The sequence below is a fragment of the Ctenopharyngodon idella genome, chromosome 23 (genome assembly GCF_019924925.1).
Source record: "Ctenopharyngodon idella isolate HZGC_01 chromosome 23, HZGC01, whole genome shotgun sequence".
Taxonomy (NCBI): Eukaryota; Metazoa; Chordata; class Actinopteri; order Cypriniformes; family Xenocyprididae; genus Ctenopharyngodon; species Ctenopharyngodon idella.
In genome coordinates this window covers 5,911,010-5,932,225 of record NC_067242.1, presented here as the reverse complement: position 1 = coordinate 5,932,225, position 21,216 = coordinate 5,911,010, and the positions used below count along the sequence as shown (strand labels likewise).

General features: G+C 35.6%; 3 protein-coding genes across 6 annotated transcripts in view; 2 read left to right on the top strand and 1 right to left on the bottom strand.

Annotated features, from left to right (window-relative positions):
• Positions 1-9,959, bottom strand: part of LOC127505693 (protein adenylyltransferase SelO-like) — a 557,335-nt gene extending 547,376 nt beyond the window's left edge. The window contains exon 1 of the mRNA XM_051881401.1: positions 9,733-9,959. Coding sequence (XP_051737361.1) covers positions 9,733-9,916 — 184 coding nt within the window. The 5' untranslated portion in view covers positions 9,917-9,959. The remainder of the gene's footprint in view (positions 1-9,732) is intronic.
• Positions 1-21,216, top strand: part of apbb1ip (amyloid beta (A4) precursor protein-binding, family B, member 1 interacting protein) — a 182,204-nt gene that overhangs the window by 28,541 nt on the left and 132,447 nt on the right. For 2 of the 4 annotated variants that reach the window (XM_051881385.1, XM_051881390.1), the window contains 4 exons: positions 652-750; positions 1,022-1,145; positions 1,246-1,292; positions 2,521-3,631. In XM_051881385.1, the coding sequence (XP_051737345.1) occupies positions 652-750; positions 1,022-1,145; positions 1,246-1,292; positions 2,521-3,072 (822 nt within the window). In that variant the 3' untranslated portion in view covers positions 3,073-3,631. Of the gene's footprint in view, positions 1-651; positions 751-1,021; positions 1,146-1,245; positions 1,293-2,520; positions 3,632-21,216 lie in introns of those variants that run through there. The other 2 variants (XM_051881388.1, XM_051881389.1) reach the window with 2 other exon arrangements.
• LOC127505683 (NACHT, LRR and PYD domains-containing protein 12-like) overlaps positions 11,232-21,216 on the top strand; it is a 312,016-nt gene continuing 302,031 nt past the window's right edge. Inside the window, exons 1-4 of the mRNA XM_051881370.1 lie at positions 11,232-11,467; positions 11,558-11,614; positions 11,788-11,901; positions 12,194-12,286. Of these exons, the coding sequence (XP_051737330.1) occupies positions 11,436-11,467; positions 11,558-11,614; positions 11,788-11,901; positions 12,194-12,286 (296 nt within the window). The 5' untranslated portion in view covers positions 11,232-11,435. The remainder of the gene's footprint in view (positions 11,468-11,557; positions 11,615-11,787; positions 11,902-12,193; positions 12,287-21,216) is intronic.

Genomic DNA, 21,216 nt, shown 5'->3' with positions numbered 1-21,216 from the left:
GCATGGAAAGAATATCACTAGCTAAAGACTTGTTTTGGACAAAGTAATGATAACTGTAAAAAGCTATTTTACCAACATCAACCCATTGGAAACAAAAATACCTTATAGGATAATAGCAAAACCAGATTCACTGATGTGCTGATCTCTTGTTAAAAAGCATGACAAATCATCAATCCATCAAGGGTGTTTCAGCCTGTTTAGTTTAGGATGGGCTGTGTTATATGTTTGTCAAGCAATTAATGCAAAAACATGATAAAATGCAATAAATGTAGTAGATGCAAAATAAAAACTAGACTCCAACAGAAAAAGGACATGCACTCTTTGCATGTATGCAGTAATTCAACATCAAAAAGAACAACATTGTTTTGGTCCATTTTTATCAATATTTAATCCTAAAGTGTGGCAGGAGAGGGGCATTGGCAATCAAATTGTGATTTTAGTGTGCCATCTACTGTCTCTGCTGTGCAACTGCAGCTCAATCATCAACATCTGTAAGCAAAACAATGTTAATGTCATTGTCAACACATGAGATTAAAAAAATAAGTGGTTCCAAAAATCTACAGGGAATGACAAAAATTATTATCTTAGCCTTCTCAGATGTATATATCAGGTTTGTGTCATGTTCAAATGGTTACTGTGATCTGCTTTCAGCATCCTCAGATTCAAAAAGAATCACAGTACATCAAGTATCTGTGTTGTGATGATGAGTTGACCATGACTCTGTGGGTGACTGGGATACGTATTGCAAAGGTGAGCAGAAACCAAGCCACACACCATACATTTTTTGCCAAAACATTTATAAAGTAGAAAATGATTGTATGATAACACAAAGAAGACATTAAATGAAGCAAAAATGAAATTTTTGAAGCAAAAATTGGCATTATAAATTGTAATTTACGATGCAAAAATTTAAATTGTGGCTGTATTGGGTTGAGTCCTATTGTGAGCTGTTTACTTTGTCAAAATCATTAACTTATTCTACCTTATTAACGGTCTTTGTTTTGTCATGATTTTTTCATAGTATGGTAAGCAGTTATATGAAAACTACAAGACCGCTGTGAGGAAAGCCTCAGGCTCTGCAACCTGGGCTAACCGCACTATCCAGGCCTCCTCCAGTGCATCGACACCCTCTCCTAAACCTAAAGGTAGAGATAATGAGCTGAATAGATCATTATAAAATGCATCATACATCTTGATATATTACCATGTAAAAGGATTTTGATTACATTTTTGTTTATCTTTCAGTCAAAGCTGCAAATGGACACGCTCCTCAGCCTACAAAGGACACCATGGTACATCTCAATCTATCAGTTTCCTTAGTAATGAAGAAGAAAACAATGAGCTTTAAAGGGTTCAACCAAAAATGAAATTTCTGTCATTAAATACTTACCCTCATGTCGTTCCAAATCTGCAAAACCATCTTTGGAACAAAAATTAAGATATTTTTGACGAAATCTGAGAGTTTTTTTTTTTTTTATCTCTTATAGAAAGCAATGAAATTACCACATTCAATGTCCAGAGAAGTAGTAAAGACACACAAATAGTCAACGTGACTACAGTGGTTTAACCTTAATGTTATGAAGCGACAAGAGTACTTTTTGTGCGAAAAACAAAACAAAAATAACAACTTTTTTGGAAATGACCACATTCAAGTTCAGTAAAGACATTGTTAAAATAGTCAACATGACTACAGTTGTTCAACCTTAATGTTATGAAGCAACGAGAATACTTTTTGTGCGCAAAAACAAAACAAAAATGACTTTATTCAATTTTTCCTCTTCCCTGTCAGTCTCGTACGCAGTTGGCGCAGTGAACGCAGTGCAGAGCTTCTGTGTTTACGTCAGTTCTACGTGGCCGGCTCCTGCGTCAGCATGTCTCGTGCTGCTCACGTGAACAACATCAGCCAATACTGAGTTGGTGTTCGAATGTAAATACGGAAAGATCTGTACTGCGTTCACTGCGCCAACTGCGTACGAGACTGACAGGGAAGAGGAAAAATGATTGAATAAAGTACTTTTTGTTTTGTTTTTGCGCACAAAAAGTATTCTCGTTGCTTCATAACATTAAGGTTGAACATCTGTAGTCACGTTGACTATTTTAACAATGTCTTTACTGAACCTGAATGTGGTAATTTCGTTGCTTTCTATGGGAGATAAAAAAACCTCTCAGATTTCATCAAAAATATCTTAATCTGCGTTCTGAAGATGAACGAAGGTCTTGCGGGTTTGGAACGACATGAGGGAGAGTAATTAATGTAAAAGAAATTACATTTTTGGGTGAACTAACCCTTTAACTGTGTTAGAAACATAGTCATGAAAATGTACTCTCTTTAAGTACACTTACTGCAAGTGGCCTTTTATTTAATTAATATTATGTTATCTGCAAGTATTTTTTTTTTAAATATACTTTAAAGATTTAAAGTTTACTTCAAGAGCACATTCAGTACAATTAAGCACACTACTTTTTCACAAGAGAGTTGTTTGAATTGCACCTCAATGCCAATTTGGTTTGTTTTTGAAGGGTCCTGCCAACCAAACATCTTTTCCACCACCTCCGCCTTCATTGGACATCCTGCCTCCTCCACCACCTGACCCCATGTTGCCTCCTCCTCCTCCTGCCCCTCCTGCCAGCACAACCAAAGTCAACAAGTTTCCTCCTCCACCTAAATTCCCACAATCCTCCTTCCCACCTCCACCCATGGATGACCTGCCTCCTCCACCACCTCCTCCAGAAGATGCCGAGCTGCCCCCTGACTTTCTTCCTCCACCGCCACCTAGTTTTGGATCTTACGGGGCAGATATGCTCCCCCCACCACCTCCAGACCCCATTGCCTCCTTTCCACCACCTCCTCCTGGTCCCCAAAACTTTGCATCTGCAGGTGGAGCACCGCCACCACCTCCACCCCCGCCTCCACCACCAGCTCCTGCACCGGCTGCCAACCCATCCGCCGGCTCCGTCAGAAAAGTGGCTCCACCTCCACCAAAGAGAACTACACCTCAACTAACAGCGCCCTCAGGTGGTGACCTCATGTCAGAACTGATGACAGCCATGCAGAAAAAGCGTGGTCAATAATGATCTTGAAGACAGAAAGAGCTAATTGACATAGTTGGACTGAGGAACTGACCGTCAAACCAGTTCTTGGCGTGACATTAGGGCACACATCTTTAATTCTGTTGTTGTTCAATATGCTTGCATTACACCACCAAACTTAAATATGTAAATATGTTGTTCTTATGCACCTAATCAGATTATATACTGTATGTATTACAAATGTGCTATATCTTCATTGCTAATGAAATGTCATAATAAATCAGGTCTTGCAAAGTTAACTGTAAAACAGATTCCGGCATGCCTAATTGTTGAGTTCTCCTTTTTACAGTAAACAGGAGATGTATGATGCGGGCATAATCAGATGATGCATGATGCAAAGTTTTGTGCACTTTTTGTAGAAATGCAGAAACAGCAATACGACAAAAGACTTCCATGTTAGTATGTTACAGCTGAAGACTGTGCAGCCACAGGGGTGTATATATAATGTCGAACATGGCTCATCATCCAATCAGATCATCCATTAGGAAGTTCAGACCTTCAGATGTGTTTACAATGTTATAAACAATATTTTTGGTTCAAATGATGCTGAAATTTGTGGTTTTATTTCCCATTCGTCCCTGAGTAGATTATGAAGAACAGCTGACCCTCAGCTGATGAGCCCAGGATGGAGGTTTACTGGCATATCCAACTCTCTCAGCCTCATCCTGATTGAAAAATGGCTCCATTAGAGTCTTCTGCAACAGCGCCACCTAGAAATACATCATAAATACTGTCAACTAAGAAAAAGACAAGCCCTAATAGTCTGTCTGAAGATATTACATCGTATGATTGTCAAGTCTTTATTTCAAAGTAATATATTAAAGCAAATATTTTAAGATGTATAATACACATGAACATGACAATATATTAGTTTGACATCACATGTAGTAATACCTCTGAAAAGTCATTTTTTTTCTGCTTTTCTGATAGCAGATTCGGCCATCCAGTTCCTCAACACGTACCGTGGGTTTATTCCTGAACAATAAAAACAATTTCAATGAGTTCAACAAACATAAATAACAATAAATACAACATAACACATCGTAAAAACAACATACACTACCGTATATATTAATATAGAATATAGTTGTTTTATATTGTAATAATATTTCACAAATTACAGTTTTTAATGTATTTTTGTTCAAATAAGTCGAACATAACAGACTTCTTTCAAAAACATTACAAAATCTTACCAACCCCAAACATTTTAGCGGTAGTGTACCATGACATACTGTAACAATATATAAAAACATAAAATATAACATTGCATCATATAACATACACCAAAACATACCTTGCATTCTGTGCTGCCGTGCTGCATCTGAGTCACTTTTTACACTGTAGAAGACGATTAAAACATCAAGTGATGTTCATTTCAAAGCTCTAATGTGTGCGAGTGGACATTACTGCAACATTACCTTAGCAGACGCTGTAAATACAGCTGAACCCAGTCTCTGAAATACTCATGTGATGAGAGGTCTGAAAGAGCCCACACTGACTGTCAAGAGAGACACAGTCACAGTTAATGGACTGAAATCATGATTATGGATATTGCAGCTGCTTTGGGTGTGAATGGAGAGGAAATGTACCGGAGCAATGGATCCCTTCTGAAGCTGGGACAGGGTCACTTCACTCAGCTGTCTGAAAGTCATAGTGAAGTCTGCTCCAGTGTCCTCCATTAGCTCAAATCAACACATCACACATCATAAAACATTATATGTGTCATTGACAGGAAATGCTGCCATTCTGTGAACTTAATGTCTTTATTTGACAGTTTGGCTGTTATATATAAAGTATATATATGAAAAAATAACTTCTTTCTTTAACGGTTTACTGATTCCTTACTTTTTCATTAAAAAAAAATTATAAATACATTTTCTGTCACAAATGGCACCATTTCCTGAGAATGGCTAATAAAACTTTTACCACATTAATTAATTAAAATTAGAGAAAAGACCAATCCAGCTAATATTTACCTTTAGAAGAAATGCAATCACATATGAATCCTTTTCTTCATTTCCCAAAAAGCCCAACTTTGCTTTGAACAGCTCATGAAATCTATAACAGAAATGTTAAAATGAGATTAGAAATGAATCAGAGATGAATACAGTGTCTATATTGTCTAATGACATGCTCACCTTTGATGGTAGATTTGTGGATATTCTCTCAATATTTGCTGAGATCTGAAATGAATAAAACAACATCATGAATCACCTGCTTTATTCCAGACCAATACCAACAGAAAATAAAGTTCTCTCTTACTGTGACAGCTGATCTGAGGTCAGTAGTGGTTTCAGAGCTTCTAGAAGTTTCTGTAGATTGAACAGGCCGACATTAGCCTGAGCTCCTATACTGTACCGGCCCTCATCATCGGACGTGTTGGGGACAAAATCTATACAGAGGAAACAATGCTGTAGCAATAACGGCTTTTTAACAATAAAATTATTATGGCTGTCAGTTTCACTTTAACTTATTAGAATATATTAAATTTAAACAAATAATGCATTCAAAAAATTATGCAATTAACCATGACCCTGACCCATGTATATATAAGATTATATATAATTTATAGTAGATTTAAAGTAGCTTACTAATCATACAATTTTCCTCCACTTTTGCAATATTAGTGTAATATATATAGTGTGTGTGTGTGTGTGTGTAATGATATTAATATGTTAATCCAAAAAAACCTTAAAAAATAAACTTATAGGAAGATGATTGCTAATATTATTAAGTATGGAGAAAATGCGCAGTTTAGGTTACAAAAAGAAACTTACTTGGGTCATATGATTCCATAAATCCAAATGGGCCATAATCAATAGAGATAGAAAGCAGACTGAAGTTATCTGTGTTGCAGACTCCTGCGTGAAGATGCAGATCATGTGGTTGTGCAGTGTGTGTATTAAGCTCAATCTATAATGATAATCTATGTGATAAATAAACTAGTAAAGCAGAGTGAACTAACCATGAGCAAACCCAACCGACATCCAGTGAGCGATTAAATGTGCCGTTTCATTCACCACTCTAGAGAAAAACACCTTCACACAACATGAACACCATTCAAATACAGTGAGACTGCTCAGACAATATAAAATAATCTTGTATTACAACTAAACAGCAGAGAGACACAGATACTCACCACATACTTGTCAGGGTCATTTGTTGCAATAGATTTAAAATGCTCTTTAATTACAAAGTCCAACAATGTCCTGGAAATAAAAATTAAAAAGAAATTAAAATGCAAATGAGAGTGAGAAAAAAAATACCCTCCCGAGTTAAAGTTAATTTACCGAAGGACATCTAACTCTCCGGTTCTAGTTAATATCTCCAGTGAACCGATACGAAACCAGGACTTGGCCAGACGCAGAACAACCGCTCCTGACAGATACGGAGAACAATCACATGATTTATAAAGCTGAAGACAGATGAAGAACTTAAAGTTACTTTATTTTTCCAGTTCTGATTTACCTCTTTCTTTTATGACATTTCCATTATAAAACGGATCCCTCCATACAGGTTCCTCACTCACAACCAGACTGACAAACAATGAAGGCAAAAAATGGAAAAAGTATAAATAAATAAAAATGTTAAATTCAACATCAAACATTTGAATGTTGTAAATGCAAATTATTACTCTTCTTGTGCATGTCCATTCATTCTCCCATAACCATTTAGTAATAGAGCATATCTGCTTTATGTCTAAATATACAGTCATCAAAAATGTTTATATACGGAGTATATACTGTATATATATATAAAATGTACCTGAGGGCTCTGCTGGTGGGAACTCCTAGAAAGTGCATGGCTTCACTGCAGAGAAACTCCCTCACAGAGGAGCGAATCACAGCCCGTCCATCACCAGATCTGCACACAAAACATCATGTACAGTATACAGCATAAGAGTTAAAATACTTCCATACAGTCTTACAAAGGACAAGACAATGACACACTGTGAATCATAACGTAAGATAATTTATAACTAAATATATCTCAGAATTACTTAAAAATGATATAAAAAATACTGCGCAGCGGGAACTGATATTCACCTTGAGTATGGTGTCTTTCCTGAGCCTTTCAACTGGAGTTCCCATCTTTCACCTTTTCTGGATAAAAAAAAGAGTATACTTGTAAAACTATAAGTATACTTGAGTATACTTATAAAAGAGTGTAATTGTGTACTGCTGTAATGCACTGCCCATTCTGCTCATTTCTGTTCAGATGCATGTTTAAAAGTTTAGTTCACCCAAAAATGAAATTTCTGACATTAATTACTCACCCTCATGTCTTCCCAAACCTGTAAGACCTTCGTTCATCTTCAGAACACAAATTAAGATATTTTTGATGAAATCCAAGGGTTTCTGAACCACACATAGGCAGCAACGTCATTGTACCTTTTGAGGTCCAGTAAGGTATTAAAGACATCGTTAAAATAGTCCATGTGACTACAGTGGTTAAATCTTAATGTTATGAAGCAACGAGAATACTTTTTGTGCGCACAAAAAAAATAAAAAAAAATAATGACTTTATTTAACATTTTGATCATTCGAATGTAGAAAGCACTGCACTGCATTCACTGCGTCAATTGCGTATGACAACAGCTCAAATTGGTAAATAAAGTCGTTATTTCTGTTTTGTTTTTGCGCACAAAAAGTATTCTCGTCACTTCATAACATTAAGGTTGAACCACTGCAGTCACATGGACTATTTTAACGATGTCTTTACTACTTTTCTGGGCCTCAAAAGGTACAATGACTTAGCTGCCCATGTGTGGTTCAGGAACCCTCAGATTTTATCAAAAATATCTGTCTTATAATATCTGTTATATCTGTTGTACGGGTTTGGGACAACATGAGGGTGAGTACGTAATGACAGAAATTTCATTTTTGGGTAAACTATCCCTTTAAGCATTAAGTGAGATTTTATAGCTTTTACAGAATCATTTGTCTATTTGCTGAAAACCCAAGAGATATAGATCACACTTTCCATTCTTTAATCTTAAACAACATTATGGGATCAACATTTACAACAGAAACGTCAAATATCATGACAGTAACAGCTGATGATTTCTGTTGAACTCTGACGAAACAAGATGATTTTACCTGTTTGTGTGTTCACCCAGCAAATGTGCTCTTCCGTCCCCCAGCTGTCCGGCCCAATAACCAAACTATAATAATAATAAAACATGGTTGAAATGTTTGTTCTGGTTGTCTTATGCCATCGCCGTCAGGTTTGAAATGACTGTCAGTTTTACCTGATGACCCCCGTATCTGTGTGCTAGTGGAACAGAGCCAGGAAACAGTTTTCCACCACTGACACAACGAACAAACTCTTCATTCTGAATCACAGACTCATTCAGATCCAAAATATTCCTCAACACATCCTGAAATACACAAAAAAGAGCCTAAATAAATGCAGAAACAACATTTACAAAAAGTACTGTGGTGGTACCATGGTACAGGGATGTATTAGATGGTCATACCATGGTACTCTGATAAATACAATGGTATTTACAGTACCAATTACATGTTTGGACAAACTTGACTGAATTCCTGTTTCTCATGAGCTTAAAAACCTTTTATTCTAAAGCAGTTTTCTCAAACTGTGCTGTGAAGGAGTCCAAGTCACCCATGAGTTCACAGATGATTAAAAACTTAATGAATGAATAAGTACAACTGACAAAGAGCACCAATGCTGAATTAACTGAATTAATCAATGAACTCATTACAAATTCATCTGTGATAAAGCGTTTCTATAGTCTCTTTAAGTATGTAAGTGTTCGGTCCAATTTTTAAGCTAGCGAACATATAAAAGCTAAGAATAATTTGTACACTATATACCAATAATTGATTTGAGGAGTTGGGTGTTTCATAATTTCGTTTTGTTGAAGTGATCTGCTACCCTCTCGTGAAAAAGAAGTGTTAAAATTGGAAAACATTGTTTATTTTGAAAAAACTGTACCTGTAGATACAGTATGTTATAACATAATATTAATGAAATAAAAGGCCACTTAAGTGTACGTAAAGAGAGTACACTTTCATGAATGTTTCTAAACACATTTAAGTAAAACTAAAAGCTTTACTTTAAAGTACATTTTACATCATTATGTTCTAATAATCTTTTGTTTAATTTTAAATTAAATTACAATGAACATGTAAATAAGTGTCTGAAACATTACGTTCAGTTTGACCTAAGTATGAGCACAATGGCCCTGAATAAGTTCAGAATGATGATGATGATGATGATGATGACTTTACTGGTATTTTAAAATGTGGACAAGAAAAATGATAAAGAATGGGTGGATGTGATCACACTTTTGACTGGTGGTAGTTTAGATTTTACTCCTGCTCCATTGTATTTTTAAATTACATAAACACAGTTACTGCAACAATATCCCCAGGTTTTACTGCAGTGAAGCACAGGTTTTGATGATGATGATTGGATGGGTTTATTCACCTGTGACACAGCAGCCAGTGTCAGGGGCTCTTTCAGAGGGTGGGCTGAGACTCTGAAAACACACATCCCTTCACAGTACGAATAAAATGACCTTCAACCTCATCAAGAGGGAGAGCGTCTGTAAAACACACAGAACGCGATTAAATCACAGTCAACGTGTAAAATAGCATATTGACATCTGTATCTTACCTATAAGTTTATGTGATAATGTCAGTGGTATTTCTCCACAGTATTTCACATTGCTATAAAAGTGACTCTTATCAAACTCTCTTTCATTACAACTTTCACTCTCACAGAATTCTTGTTCGTCGCTAAATGTAGCGCTGGCGACGGCCGAGAAAAATAAAAATAATGTGAAATCATGTTTTGTCATTACATCAAGCTCACAGACATCATCTTTTTTTACTATTTGTATCCTGTACTTTATTACATCACGGAAGTAGAAAAATACATTAGAACTGTTTCCTAGGTTACGCAAACAATCCTTGTGTTCCACCAGAGGGCGCTCATCGGCTCAAAAACCAGAATGCTCCAGTTATGCCATACTCGGGACTTTTTTGGTCTTTTTGGAAATGTATGCGCGCTTCAAACTATAACCGATTAAATCTATTAATTGTATGGATTCAGAAGCTGTCGTACAAATGGAAACTCTAGGAACTTTCTCCCTGTAATGATTAAATAAGTATCTAGACCAATGATCACAGACGACTGTGATTGGCCCACCCTAACCTGCGCTGTAAAAAGTAACAGGTACCATGTGATCATTAAAAATACTCAGAAATATGTAATTTTTTGTAAAAAAAAAATTTAAAAAAATAACAATAACAACAACAATAATAATAATAATAATAATAATAAATGTAAATATGTAAACATGTTTTAAACCCCCAAACCCCTTTTGTGCATTGGCGTCTGGACACTTTTAAATTCAGCAACCCCAAACGATTTAATTCACTTTTATAATTATATGCAACTATTTATATTTATTAAAATATAATAATAATAATTGTTGCTATTATTATTATCATTAAAATGAAACATATAATAATTTGTTTAAATTGTTGTTGTTAATATTTATCTATTTTATTACCATATTTAACTATTTATAATAATTTACTTTAGCCTACATTTATTCATTTTTAAATAAATTAAATAATAGACTTGTTAAATACATGGACAGGCAATAGTTTTAGACTTAGAGATAATTCTTTATACTGCTATCAGAGTTTGGGGGAACATGTAGGTCCTATTTGAAGCTGTACCCCCCAAAAATGTGTAGGTCTAGTTTTTGGAGAAGACTGGAACTAAACAAGTAAGGAAAGGTGAGGAACCTCATGGTCAATCTTGTGATGTCAGCTAAAGTTATAGTTAATTAGTGGATGTGAAGAGGAGGAGGAATGAGTGGTTCAGAGTAACAGATTTAATAACAAGGGAAGCAGGACTAGATAGATTCTGTTTAGGTGAGATGTGGAATAATATGCTGATGAACGTGACATAAACAGACAGGTGACCTGTCTCGATCACCCGCTTTCACTACACAGAGCACACCGCCCTCTACCGGCTAAAACTAAAATGATTTGACTTATTAACTGTAAACTTTTACCTTATTCATGATTTAACTCACGTCATCTGCAACAATTAAAACACAAATAACCAACATTATAGCGACTCAAGCAGTTTAATCACGTGCCGCTCTCGCGTCATCACAGATAAAAGTGAAAGTAAAAGAAAGCTGATGTTTCGCCATTTTAAACAGACTGTCGATTCCTTCCACTTTAAATTATTATTACATTTTTCATAGAAACTTTTATAAAACCTTAGACAGGAATTTATGTGAAGCTGTGATGGAAGAGATGGAGGAGTTTGTGAATCGGGTGGCTGTGTAGATTTTGATGAAGGTGATTGTTCACGCCTCCCTTTACAGGTGAATTACACATTAATATTTTCTCTGAAACCATTAATAAAAATGTTTAACAATGTTTAATGTTTAACAATGACTGTTTTGACTGTTCAGCTTCATTATGGATGACACACAAACATCCAGAGATGAAGATTTTTCTCCAGGATTCAGGTACTTTGAATAAACACATTAAATAACTTTTTATATAATAAAAGAGATGTCTGTTTCAAATTTCTTGAAAACAGGTGTCTAAACCCTCGTCAAATGCTTTTCATTAACAACGTTTTGAAGATCTTACATTATGATGATTATCATCAAAAATGATTAAATCTGTTCTGTTATAGTTCAGTTCAGCAGGAGAGATCAGAGCCAGAGCCCAGCTGTGTGTCTATGAGGAGTGACGGGTCTATGGGTCATCCAATAGATTTTAAGAATGACGATACACAGACTGATCTCAGGTATAACATTTCTAAAAGACATGATTGGCATTTTAATATTATGGTGTTTTTGTACTTTTTATTTATGATATTCATACTAGACATTGTTGTCTTCACCTGATGCAAGAGAGACACATCTATGAGTGTGCCTAGTTCAAATTCATGGCTTGGACTCAGATACAGCATTTCATTGAAAGAGATGTTTAGCCTATATTATTTTAAACACCCAGCTTAAAAGGACTACAGTTTTTTTGTTGGGTACCAGCACCAATATCAGAGTGTCTGATTCTTGATTCTCTTCATGATGTTTAAGGTCAATCCTGCCACAAAGATCAGCCGTAACAAACCCTGTCTGTGAGAAGAATGACCAGTCTATGAATCAACTACAGGACTTTAATGAAAGCAGGTATATGTGTCAAGTAAATTGTGAGATTATTTTGTTGAGATAATACACATTTCATAAACCTTATGATATATTCTTGGTCATGATACAGAGAACAAATAAGACATTTTACTCTATATAGCTATCTCTATATTTAACTCGTGAAACCATGGTATTTTAATTTTACAGCCATGAAGTCCTCAAGTTTAGATCAAATCTGATGAAGAAGTTTGAGCATCTGTATGAAGGAACAGCAAAGCAGGGAAACCCAACTCTCCTGAATGAGATCTACACAGAGGGTGACAGTGGAGAGATCAGTAATGAGCATGAGGTGAGACAGATTGAGACACAATCCAGGAGAGCAGCAACAGAGGACACACCGATCAAATGCAATGACATCTTCAGACCTTTACCTGGACAAAACAAACCCATCAGAACTGTGCTGACAAAGGGAGTCGCTGGCATTGGAAAAACAGTCTCTGTTCAGAAGTTCATCCTAGACTGGGCTGAAGGGAAAGTGAATCAGGACGTCCAGCTCATATTTCCACTTCCTTTCAGAGAACTCAATTTGATGAAGGACAAAACACTCAGTCTTTCAGATCTTCTTCATGTCTTTTTCCCTGAAACAAAAAAAATGGAAATATCCAGTGACAAATATAAAGTGTTGTTTATCTTTGATGGTCTGGATGAGTGTCGTTTTAACTTACATTTTCAAAGGAATGAGACTCTACGAGATGCAAACAAAAAGAAATCAGTGGACGTGCTGCTGATGAACCTCATTGCGGGGAAACTGCTTCCCTCTGCTCTCATCTGGATCACCTCCAGACCAGCAGCAGCTGAACTCATCCCCTCTAAGTGTGTCCATCGAGTGACAGAGGTACGAGGCTTCAATGAGCCACAGAAGGAGGAATACTTCAGGAAGAGAATCAGTGATCAGAGTCTGGCCAATAAAATCATCTCACACCTGAAGTCATCAAGGAGCCTCTACATCATGTGCCACATCCCAGTGTTCTGCTGGATCTCTGCCACTGTTCTAGAGAAGATGTTGAGTGAAGCAGAGATTGGAGAGATTCCCAAGACTCTCACTCAAATGTACACACACTTCCTGATCCTTCAGACCAACATCAAACATGAGAAAGACTAAAAGAAGAACCTGACAGATGAAGACATGATTCTCAAACTGGGGAAAGTGGCTTTTCAGCAGCTTGTGAAAGGCAATGTGATCTTCTATGAGGAAGACCTGAGAGAGTGTGGCATTGATGTGACAGAAGCATCAGTGTACTCTGGATTGTGCACTCAGATCTTCAGAGAGGAGTCAGGCTTGTATCAGGGGAAAGTCTTCTGCTTTGTTCATCTGAGTGTTCAGGAACATCTAGCGGCTTTATATGTGCACCTCTGCTTCACAAACAACAACAGAAATCTATTTGATCCAGTCACCAAATCAGATTTGTTGTCTATAATTAAGGACCGGTTTCAACTCATGTTTAAACATGTTTCATTTTTTGAGCTCCATCAGAGAGCTGTGAATGAGGCTCTAGAGAGTAAAAATGGACATCTTGACCTTTTCCTGCGGTTCCTTCTGGGTCTGTCAGTCAAGTCTCATCAGATTCTCCTACAGGGACTAATGACACTGAGAAGAAGCCAATCTGACAGAAATGAGAAAACAGTTGAGTACATCAAGGAGAAGATCAGGACCATTGACTCTCCAGAGAAATCCATCAATCTGTTCCACTGTCTGAATGAACTGGGTGATCATTCAATAGTGGAGGAAATACAACAGTATCTGAAATCTGAAACAATAAGTGAAGCCAGACTCTCTTCATCTGAGTGGTCAGCTGTAGTTTTTGTGTTGCTGACATCAGAGAAGAAGCTGGATGAGTTTGATATTAATAAATTTGTTGGAGAAAACAATAAAGCTGAAAAACTGACGGTTCTTCAGAAGCTGCTGCCTGTGATTAAAGTTCAGTAAGTATCAGTGAGAACAATCACTTCACTGTTAAAACAAAAGAAAATGAAAAGCTCATAAATCTTAAAAACAAACAAACATTTATTGTATCAGTTATTGGAGCAATATGGCAGCATGCTTGAAACACAGTTTTAATTACAACAATATAAATGTACCCTGATTGTTTTTATTGTTTTTCTGAAATGTATTTCTTAAATGATGGGGAGATGTGATTGAGAAACAATACAAGCTATACTCAAACTCCTATTAAAGACAATGTCTTCAACGTGAGGATTAGTTTGAAACAAACAAGTTTAATGTTAGAAATGAATTAGTATTTAAACCATTAATATGGATTTGGTCAACGTTAAAGCCAATGTCTTTGCAAATTGTCAAATTTGCAAAGCTATTGTTGCAAATTTGACAATAAAACTTGACTACTTAACTAAGGTTGTTTATCAACATTTTAACAATTACATTTTAAACCCACAAACAAAGCCCAGCTCTTATAATACAGGGAAAAACTAGACAGAGCCAAAGACTGGAATATAAAGGGCAAAGGGCAAAATCTATAGGAAATATGACATCTTAATATGTATAATAAATCATGTGTAATATGACATATTAAAGCACAAAATATTATAAAAAAAAAAAAGAAGCTATCATGGTTGAGATATCGGTTGATGGTTGTAAAATTCATGTCATGGGAATAATTTGTCTTAATTTTATGCTAGACAAAGAGATCCCCCGATCCAGGACTATAAAGTAGTTTTCCTGGCAGCAATGGGAAAAAAAATCAAATATTTGTGTATGTTTATTAGTTATTCAACTGCAAGGCATTAATCCAAGAATTAATGATAATGAATCCAACTCCAAGTCTAGCCCAAGCATGCAATTTCATGGTCTTACACTGTTAAAAATTGTCCCGTTAAAAAACAGTAAGTAACTGGCAGCACGGTTGCCAGCAAGTTACTGTTAAATTAAAAGTGTCTTGCTGTTGTTGAAATTTACAGTTTGTTACTGTTTTTGTAACAGCATAAAGCTGTTATTTTCTACATTAACAGTAAATTACTGTCAAAAGCATTAACAGTTAATTAATGTTTATTTGCACTTTTTAACTGTAAGCTACAAATATGTTGTTATATTGAGAAATGGACTGCTAAGAAAAAAAGGTGGAATTATTTTTCTAGATTTTATGAATTACCCCTTAGAAGTCTTGCTTTAAAACCATGTTTTAATACAATGTACAAATATATCCTTTGAAACATTAAACATTTAACACAATGCAGTGTAACTTCAAAATGTGCTTTATTAAAACTTTGAAAAACTTGAAAAAAAAAAGCCACTTTAATCACAAAATATTCTCAAAATTAGTGGCTGATGCAATTGGAATGACTAAAACTTAAGCTTCACAATAAAATGTTTAACTGAATAAACAAAACATTTATATAACATTAGAAAAAACTAAATGAGTGACTCAGAGAACTACTGAGTGAATAAGAATTACTGAATGAAGAAAGAATTCAATGAAGAATGAAGTCAAAATTTAGGTATTCAAGAATGAACACCTGAAAAAAATTGTGTGACTAACACACTAAAAGCATGTTTTTGTTGTTTTTCGAAGAGTATGTGTGAGGTGTTTGTGTGTGGTATGTTAGTGAATGAGTGGGTTCACTTATATGAAGTCCCACTCAAAGTCCATTAGCTTCCTAAGTAGACTGGCAACCCGAGTGTTGACTGATTTCTTTTTGTGGGCGACCTTCCCTGTCCGCTTTGATAAGACTTGTCCACCCTTGGTGCCTTTTTCAGGATTTATTCCAATGAAGCGCCTGAAAAACAAATGCGTACATTCAGAATTAGTGTGGGTAAACGTTTACATAACGAGAATGTGAATAGAAATTAAGGTAACACTTTACAATACGGGTGCGCTAATATGCATTAATTCATGCTTAACTAATGCACAGATAATCATGAGTTAATGTATGACTTATGAAGAAGTAAACCATTTATTAATGATTACTGCATCAGCAACTAATGAAGATTCTACATGACTAATATATTAAGTAATAAATATAGTAATAAATACATTATGACACATTTAAATTGTTAAATGTGTCATAATGTATTAATTCCCTAATAACATATTATATTAACTAATAATGTAAATTAATGTGTTAATTACCACAATCGGTCAAAGCCATGCATTTCAACTTCCAGTTGTCTGCTTTCATTAATCATTAGCTAATGATTTACAAAGGTATCATGTTATGACTTTACTTGTTGAGGCACATGACTATTAACTAATTTAAAATTAATTCAAAACCCATAACCACAATTACATATTACTTTTAGATTAGATTAACAATTAGTTAATACTAAGTGGCCTATGAGAAGCACATGAGGATTCACAGCAATATCCCTAACTTGTTTCTTCATTGTTGCATCCAGGACTGTAACAGGAAGTTTGTGAAATTAGCAGCTTTGAAATCACATCTTTACAGACACCACAATGATTCTGTGCTGGTGCCTAGATCACATGTGTACCCTGCAGTAGACTTTGCGTGCCATGTTGACTTGTGTAGTGCTAAATGTGATACACTAACTCAGTTTTATTCCCATCTTAAAGCGCACATTAAAGAGGGACGAAGAGTGACATGCCCTTTTAAGCAGTGTGATAAATCATTTTCAGTGATATCCACCTTTACCTCTCACCATCAATTATAGTAGAAAAGGCAACTGAATTTTTTCCATGTGTCCACATAACTGACACGCAAACATGCTGACAAGTCAAAATGGACAGTCTTTGGGCACGAAAATCTCAACAACAAAAAAATCTCCACTGAAATAAAATGTCCTTTAGCATACTGTACTGGGCAAAGTAACATTACAATACAAACCATCAACATAAAAAAATTGAACAGGAATTATTCTTAATGAGTATTGTAACGCGCCACTTATTCTATCAAGCTAACTTAAATCGAAGCAATCCAAAATACAGCCAACACTAAAGAAACAAAACAGCAACACTAGTAAAGAAAAACTCCCCTCATAATACAGTTATGTACAAATTAGAACAAGCTTACCCAAATTTGCAAGCACAACGTTATTGAAATCAACGTTTTGTCTAATATAAACTAAATGTATATTAGGCAATAAATGAAAAGATCTCAAGCTAAAATTAGCAAACAAGATGACGACAATTTCAGCGCATTAGGCTACAAATACATCAATATTACTTTGTTGCTATGATGTTAAAGGCTTACTTTGCAGAAGAGTTTATAGTATATCATATTTGAAATACTTATATAGTTATATATTGAACTCACCTTGTAATCGGGAAATATCTGAATCAGAAATCCTGCTCCACTCTGTGACGCAGTTTGCACGTTGACGGGTTTGGCACTAAAATGGACGTATAAAACAGTTAGAAGCTCAGCATCCACAATTATTACAGTTATTTGCACAGTTATTAACGTGTAGCCTATCTTGTGTAAAATGAGCAAGGCAAAGGTGCACTCACCGGTTAAATCACATTGTAAAGACGGATGAAAATCCACATGTGCTTGCTGCAGTTTTCAGTTCCAAAAATACTGTTAAGTACTGTTTTCTTTCCTTCGTGGAATAAATACGGTAAAATGCCGTTAAAATTTGTCTACGTCATTTCACCAACCGTAAAAAAACAGTAATGCGCTGCTTTTTAATATAACAGGATTATACTGTTAAAATTTTGCCGTAAATTAACAGCAATATTTAACAGTGTACATTTAGAGCAAAGCGTGGAGTTAGTTGGGATAATTTTATGTTGTAAATGTTGTGTCTGTTCAGCCTGTGCAGAATCTTGAACTGAACAGCTTTTGATCTTTTGCACTCTGAGAGTTTGTTTTTCTGAGTCCACACCATGTCCCATTTGTCCCAAATTGTCTAATTTTTCTCTATTTTCTATTGCTTTTTGTTTTCAGTTCATAGTGTTTAACAAGTATGATTTTCATCTCTCTACAGTTTGAGTGATTGTGGAGTCACAGAGAAAGATTGTGCTGCTCTGACTTCAGTTCTGAGATCAAACCCTTCACACCTGAGAAAACTGGATCTGAATAAGAAAAAACTACGAGATTCGGGTGTAAAGCTTCTTTCTGTTGTACTGGAAGATCCTGACTGTATTAGCTTGTTCTGGTGTCTTTGATTAGAGTCGGAGCTAAACTCTGCAGAACAGCGGATTTGAGGAATTGTATACTGAAAAATGTAAGAATTTTAAATATTTGTACTGGAAAACAAAAATACTGAGTAAGGAAAGTTTTTTTTCAGTGTATTATTTAGGAAATCAGCTTTTAAAATATATTTTCAGTAAACAGTATATTTCAGCGCAAATAAATGATTCTGAAGATGAACTCTGGTATGAACTAGTGACAGTATTACTTCTTCATATCACTGTTATTTTTATCATGATATACAGTATTGTCACATTATTGAATGACATTACAAAAACAGGTTGAAACCATAAATATATGTATATAAAAATGTATAAAGTATGTTCAGCGCAGGGCTTTTCCTATCATTTTTTCTAAGGATGCTGTTTTTTAGAAGGAAGCTGTCTGACTCTGAGATGAAGAACATGAACTTGTTTTGTGTAACATTAGCAACACATTATTAGCTGTTTGATAACGTAGTCAAGCTAAAGGCTAATCATATCAGTTTCGGTTATGTGTCGACTTTCATTCAAATTCTGATATTAACCAAGCCAGCTGATTTGGTCAGTCACACTTTTAAAAACATTTTATTTATATTTTTATAATAAACTTGCAAATTCACACTCCATGTACCATTCAAGTGGTTTTACTGATTACAAGCGTGAGGTTGTCATGGCAACCAGATATTCGAAAACGCATTAGATCGGATTGTGTTCATGGTGTAAACGCTCATGTGGTCGAAAGTGTTGGAACAGCTGCCTACTGTCTGCCTACTGACACAATAAACATTATGAGAAGCGTGCAAAACAGTCGGGATTTAAAGTTTGATGCAAAAACTGCATTTTTCAGGCTGGATCAAGCTAATGCACATGCGCAGTCCTAAGTGTGCCTCTCTATCCACCTCTATCCATTCCTGACGAGCCTACTGCGTTTTGAATAAAATTTTCCATTTAAAAAGACTGAAACAAATTATTTCAAATTTCAAAAAAAGGGTTATTCATGGTCTGTTGAAAGTACCTTGTTGATGCTTTTACACTTTTAAATGCCCCTTTAATGTTCGATGGTTGAATAATGAGTAGAATAATGTCATCTCATTATACAAAAAAAAAAAAAAAACGTATCGTGTTTATAGAGTGAGCCTTTCACTAATTGTTTAAAAAGTTACACCCATAATTCAGGCAAAGTCATGGGGTGTAGGAATAAGGTGGATAGGAAGCGCGCGTCTGACTGTTTCTATAGGAACCGGAGCTTCTAACGGCTGCTGTAGTGACGCGATGACTTTACCATTTGGCGATTGGCTCTTATTTAGAAGGCGGGACTTATTGCGCGTTGCACTTTCTCCCATTCATAATAATACAAGTGCACCGTCTTTCTATATATAAAGCTGAAGTACCTGCTGAAATGTTCCCTTCCAAATGTGCATTCTGAATAATATATATTTATTTCCCAACTAACCTGCTGCAGTCCAGTGCTCGTCTTCACATTAACAGTTTTTCTCTTACTAATCATATTTCACCTGTTGAGTTTACATTTATAAATGAATTTGACTGATAAACACCCTTATATAAATAACCATGGTTTTATTATAGTAAAAGTGTAGTAACCATGTTTTTTCACAGATTGATTGCCCTTTGTATTGCCACAGTTGTACTACAAATACCATAATTAAAATATGGTTAGCAAAACCATGGTTAATTTGTGGTTACCATGGTTTAACTACAATAACCATGTTTTAAAAAAAAAATAAAAATAAATAAATAAATAAAATATGTTGATTCTGATCTTATTCATCAGGTCTCACACACTGCAGCGTCGCGGTCACTATTTAGACGAGCTCTGACACCGTGTGGTGAAATAATCACAGATGTTTACAGGCCACGGCTTTCTCAGATCAGCTTATGTTGATTAAAACTACAAATTCTGTTGAGTTTGGAAAATTCTGTACACATTAATCATCAGAATATCTCTTCTCCTGTCTCTGGAAATGTCTGGATTTTGAAATCATCCTGCAGATGCTCATTTTAAGAGGAGTTTATTCAACTAGGCGATTACAGCACAATGAAAATATGTACATAACTGGAAGAATCGAAACACTGCTTCGACAAGCACTTCTAGTGATCAATTCCACTGCTGTGATAAAGGTCTATTGAGTAACATTTGGATGTAAACATGGCCGCGGGAACTAGGGTTGCTGAGGGTGCTGCAGCACCCCCTGTCAATGAGTTTTAAGGGATAAAATTATTGACTGCAGGAGGACTTTAATCTTTAAAAATGAAGATTGTCCCCCGGTTTCACAGACAAGGCTTAAGTTAGTTGTTCATTTTCTACTATTAGTATGCCATTTTGGGTTTAACTTCCCCAATATTGTAAACACTGAGCCTCCCAGACACCATCAAAACATTAAGAGCGGTCTGCTCAGATAGTCAGTCTCTTTCCAGCTCAAGCTATCCATGGGTTTCATGTGACGTTTTATCGCCGCCATTTTTGTGTCCGGTCACAGCTGCGTGACCTGTTTCAGTCTATGGTCACAGCAGCCTCAACTACCAAAGGAAGATCAATGAAACACTCTTAGAAAGTTCACAACAAGGTTACAATATGCCTGAGATATGTGGTGCTGTTAGCTGTAATAACAGTCGTCAGAGAAACCCCGAACTACAATTTTATTCAATCCCAAAGGAGTTAGATCGGCAGAATTGTTGGCTTCAATCACAAGGGACCACACCACTGGCAGCCAAACAGCAATGCGCAACATTAATAACTACTGGGACTGTCATTTACATAACATTATAATGAGAACACTATTGTAATAAAACGTTGTGAATTCT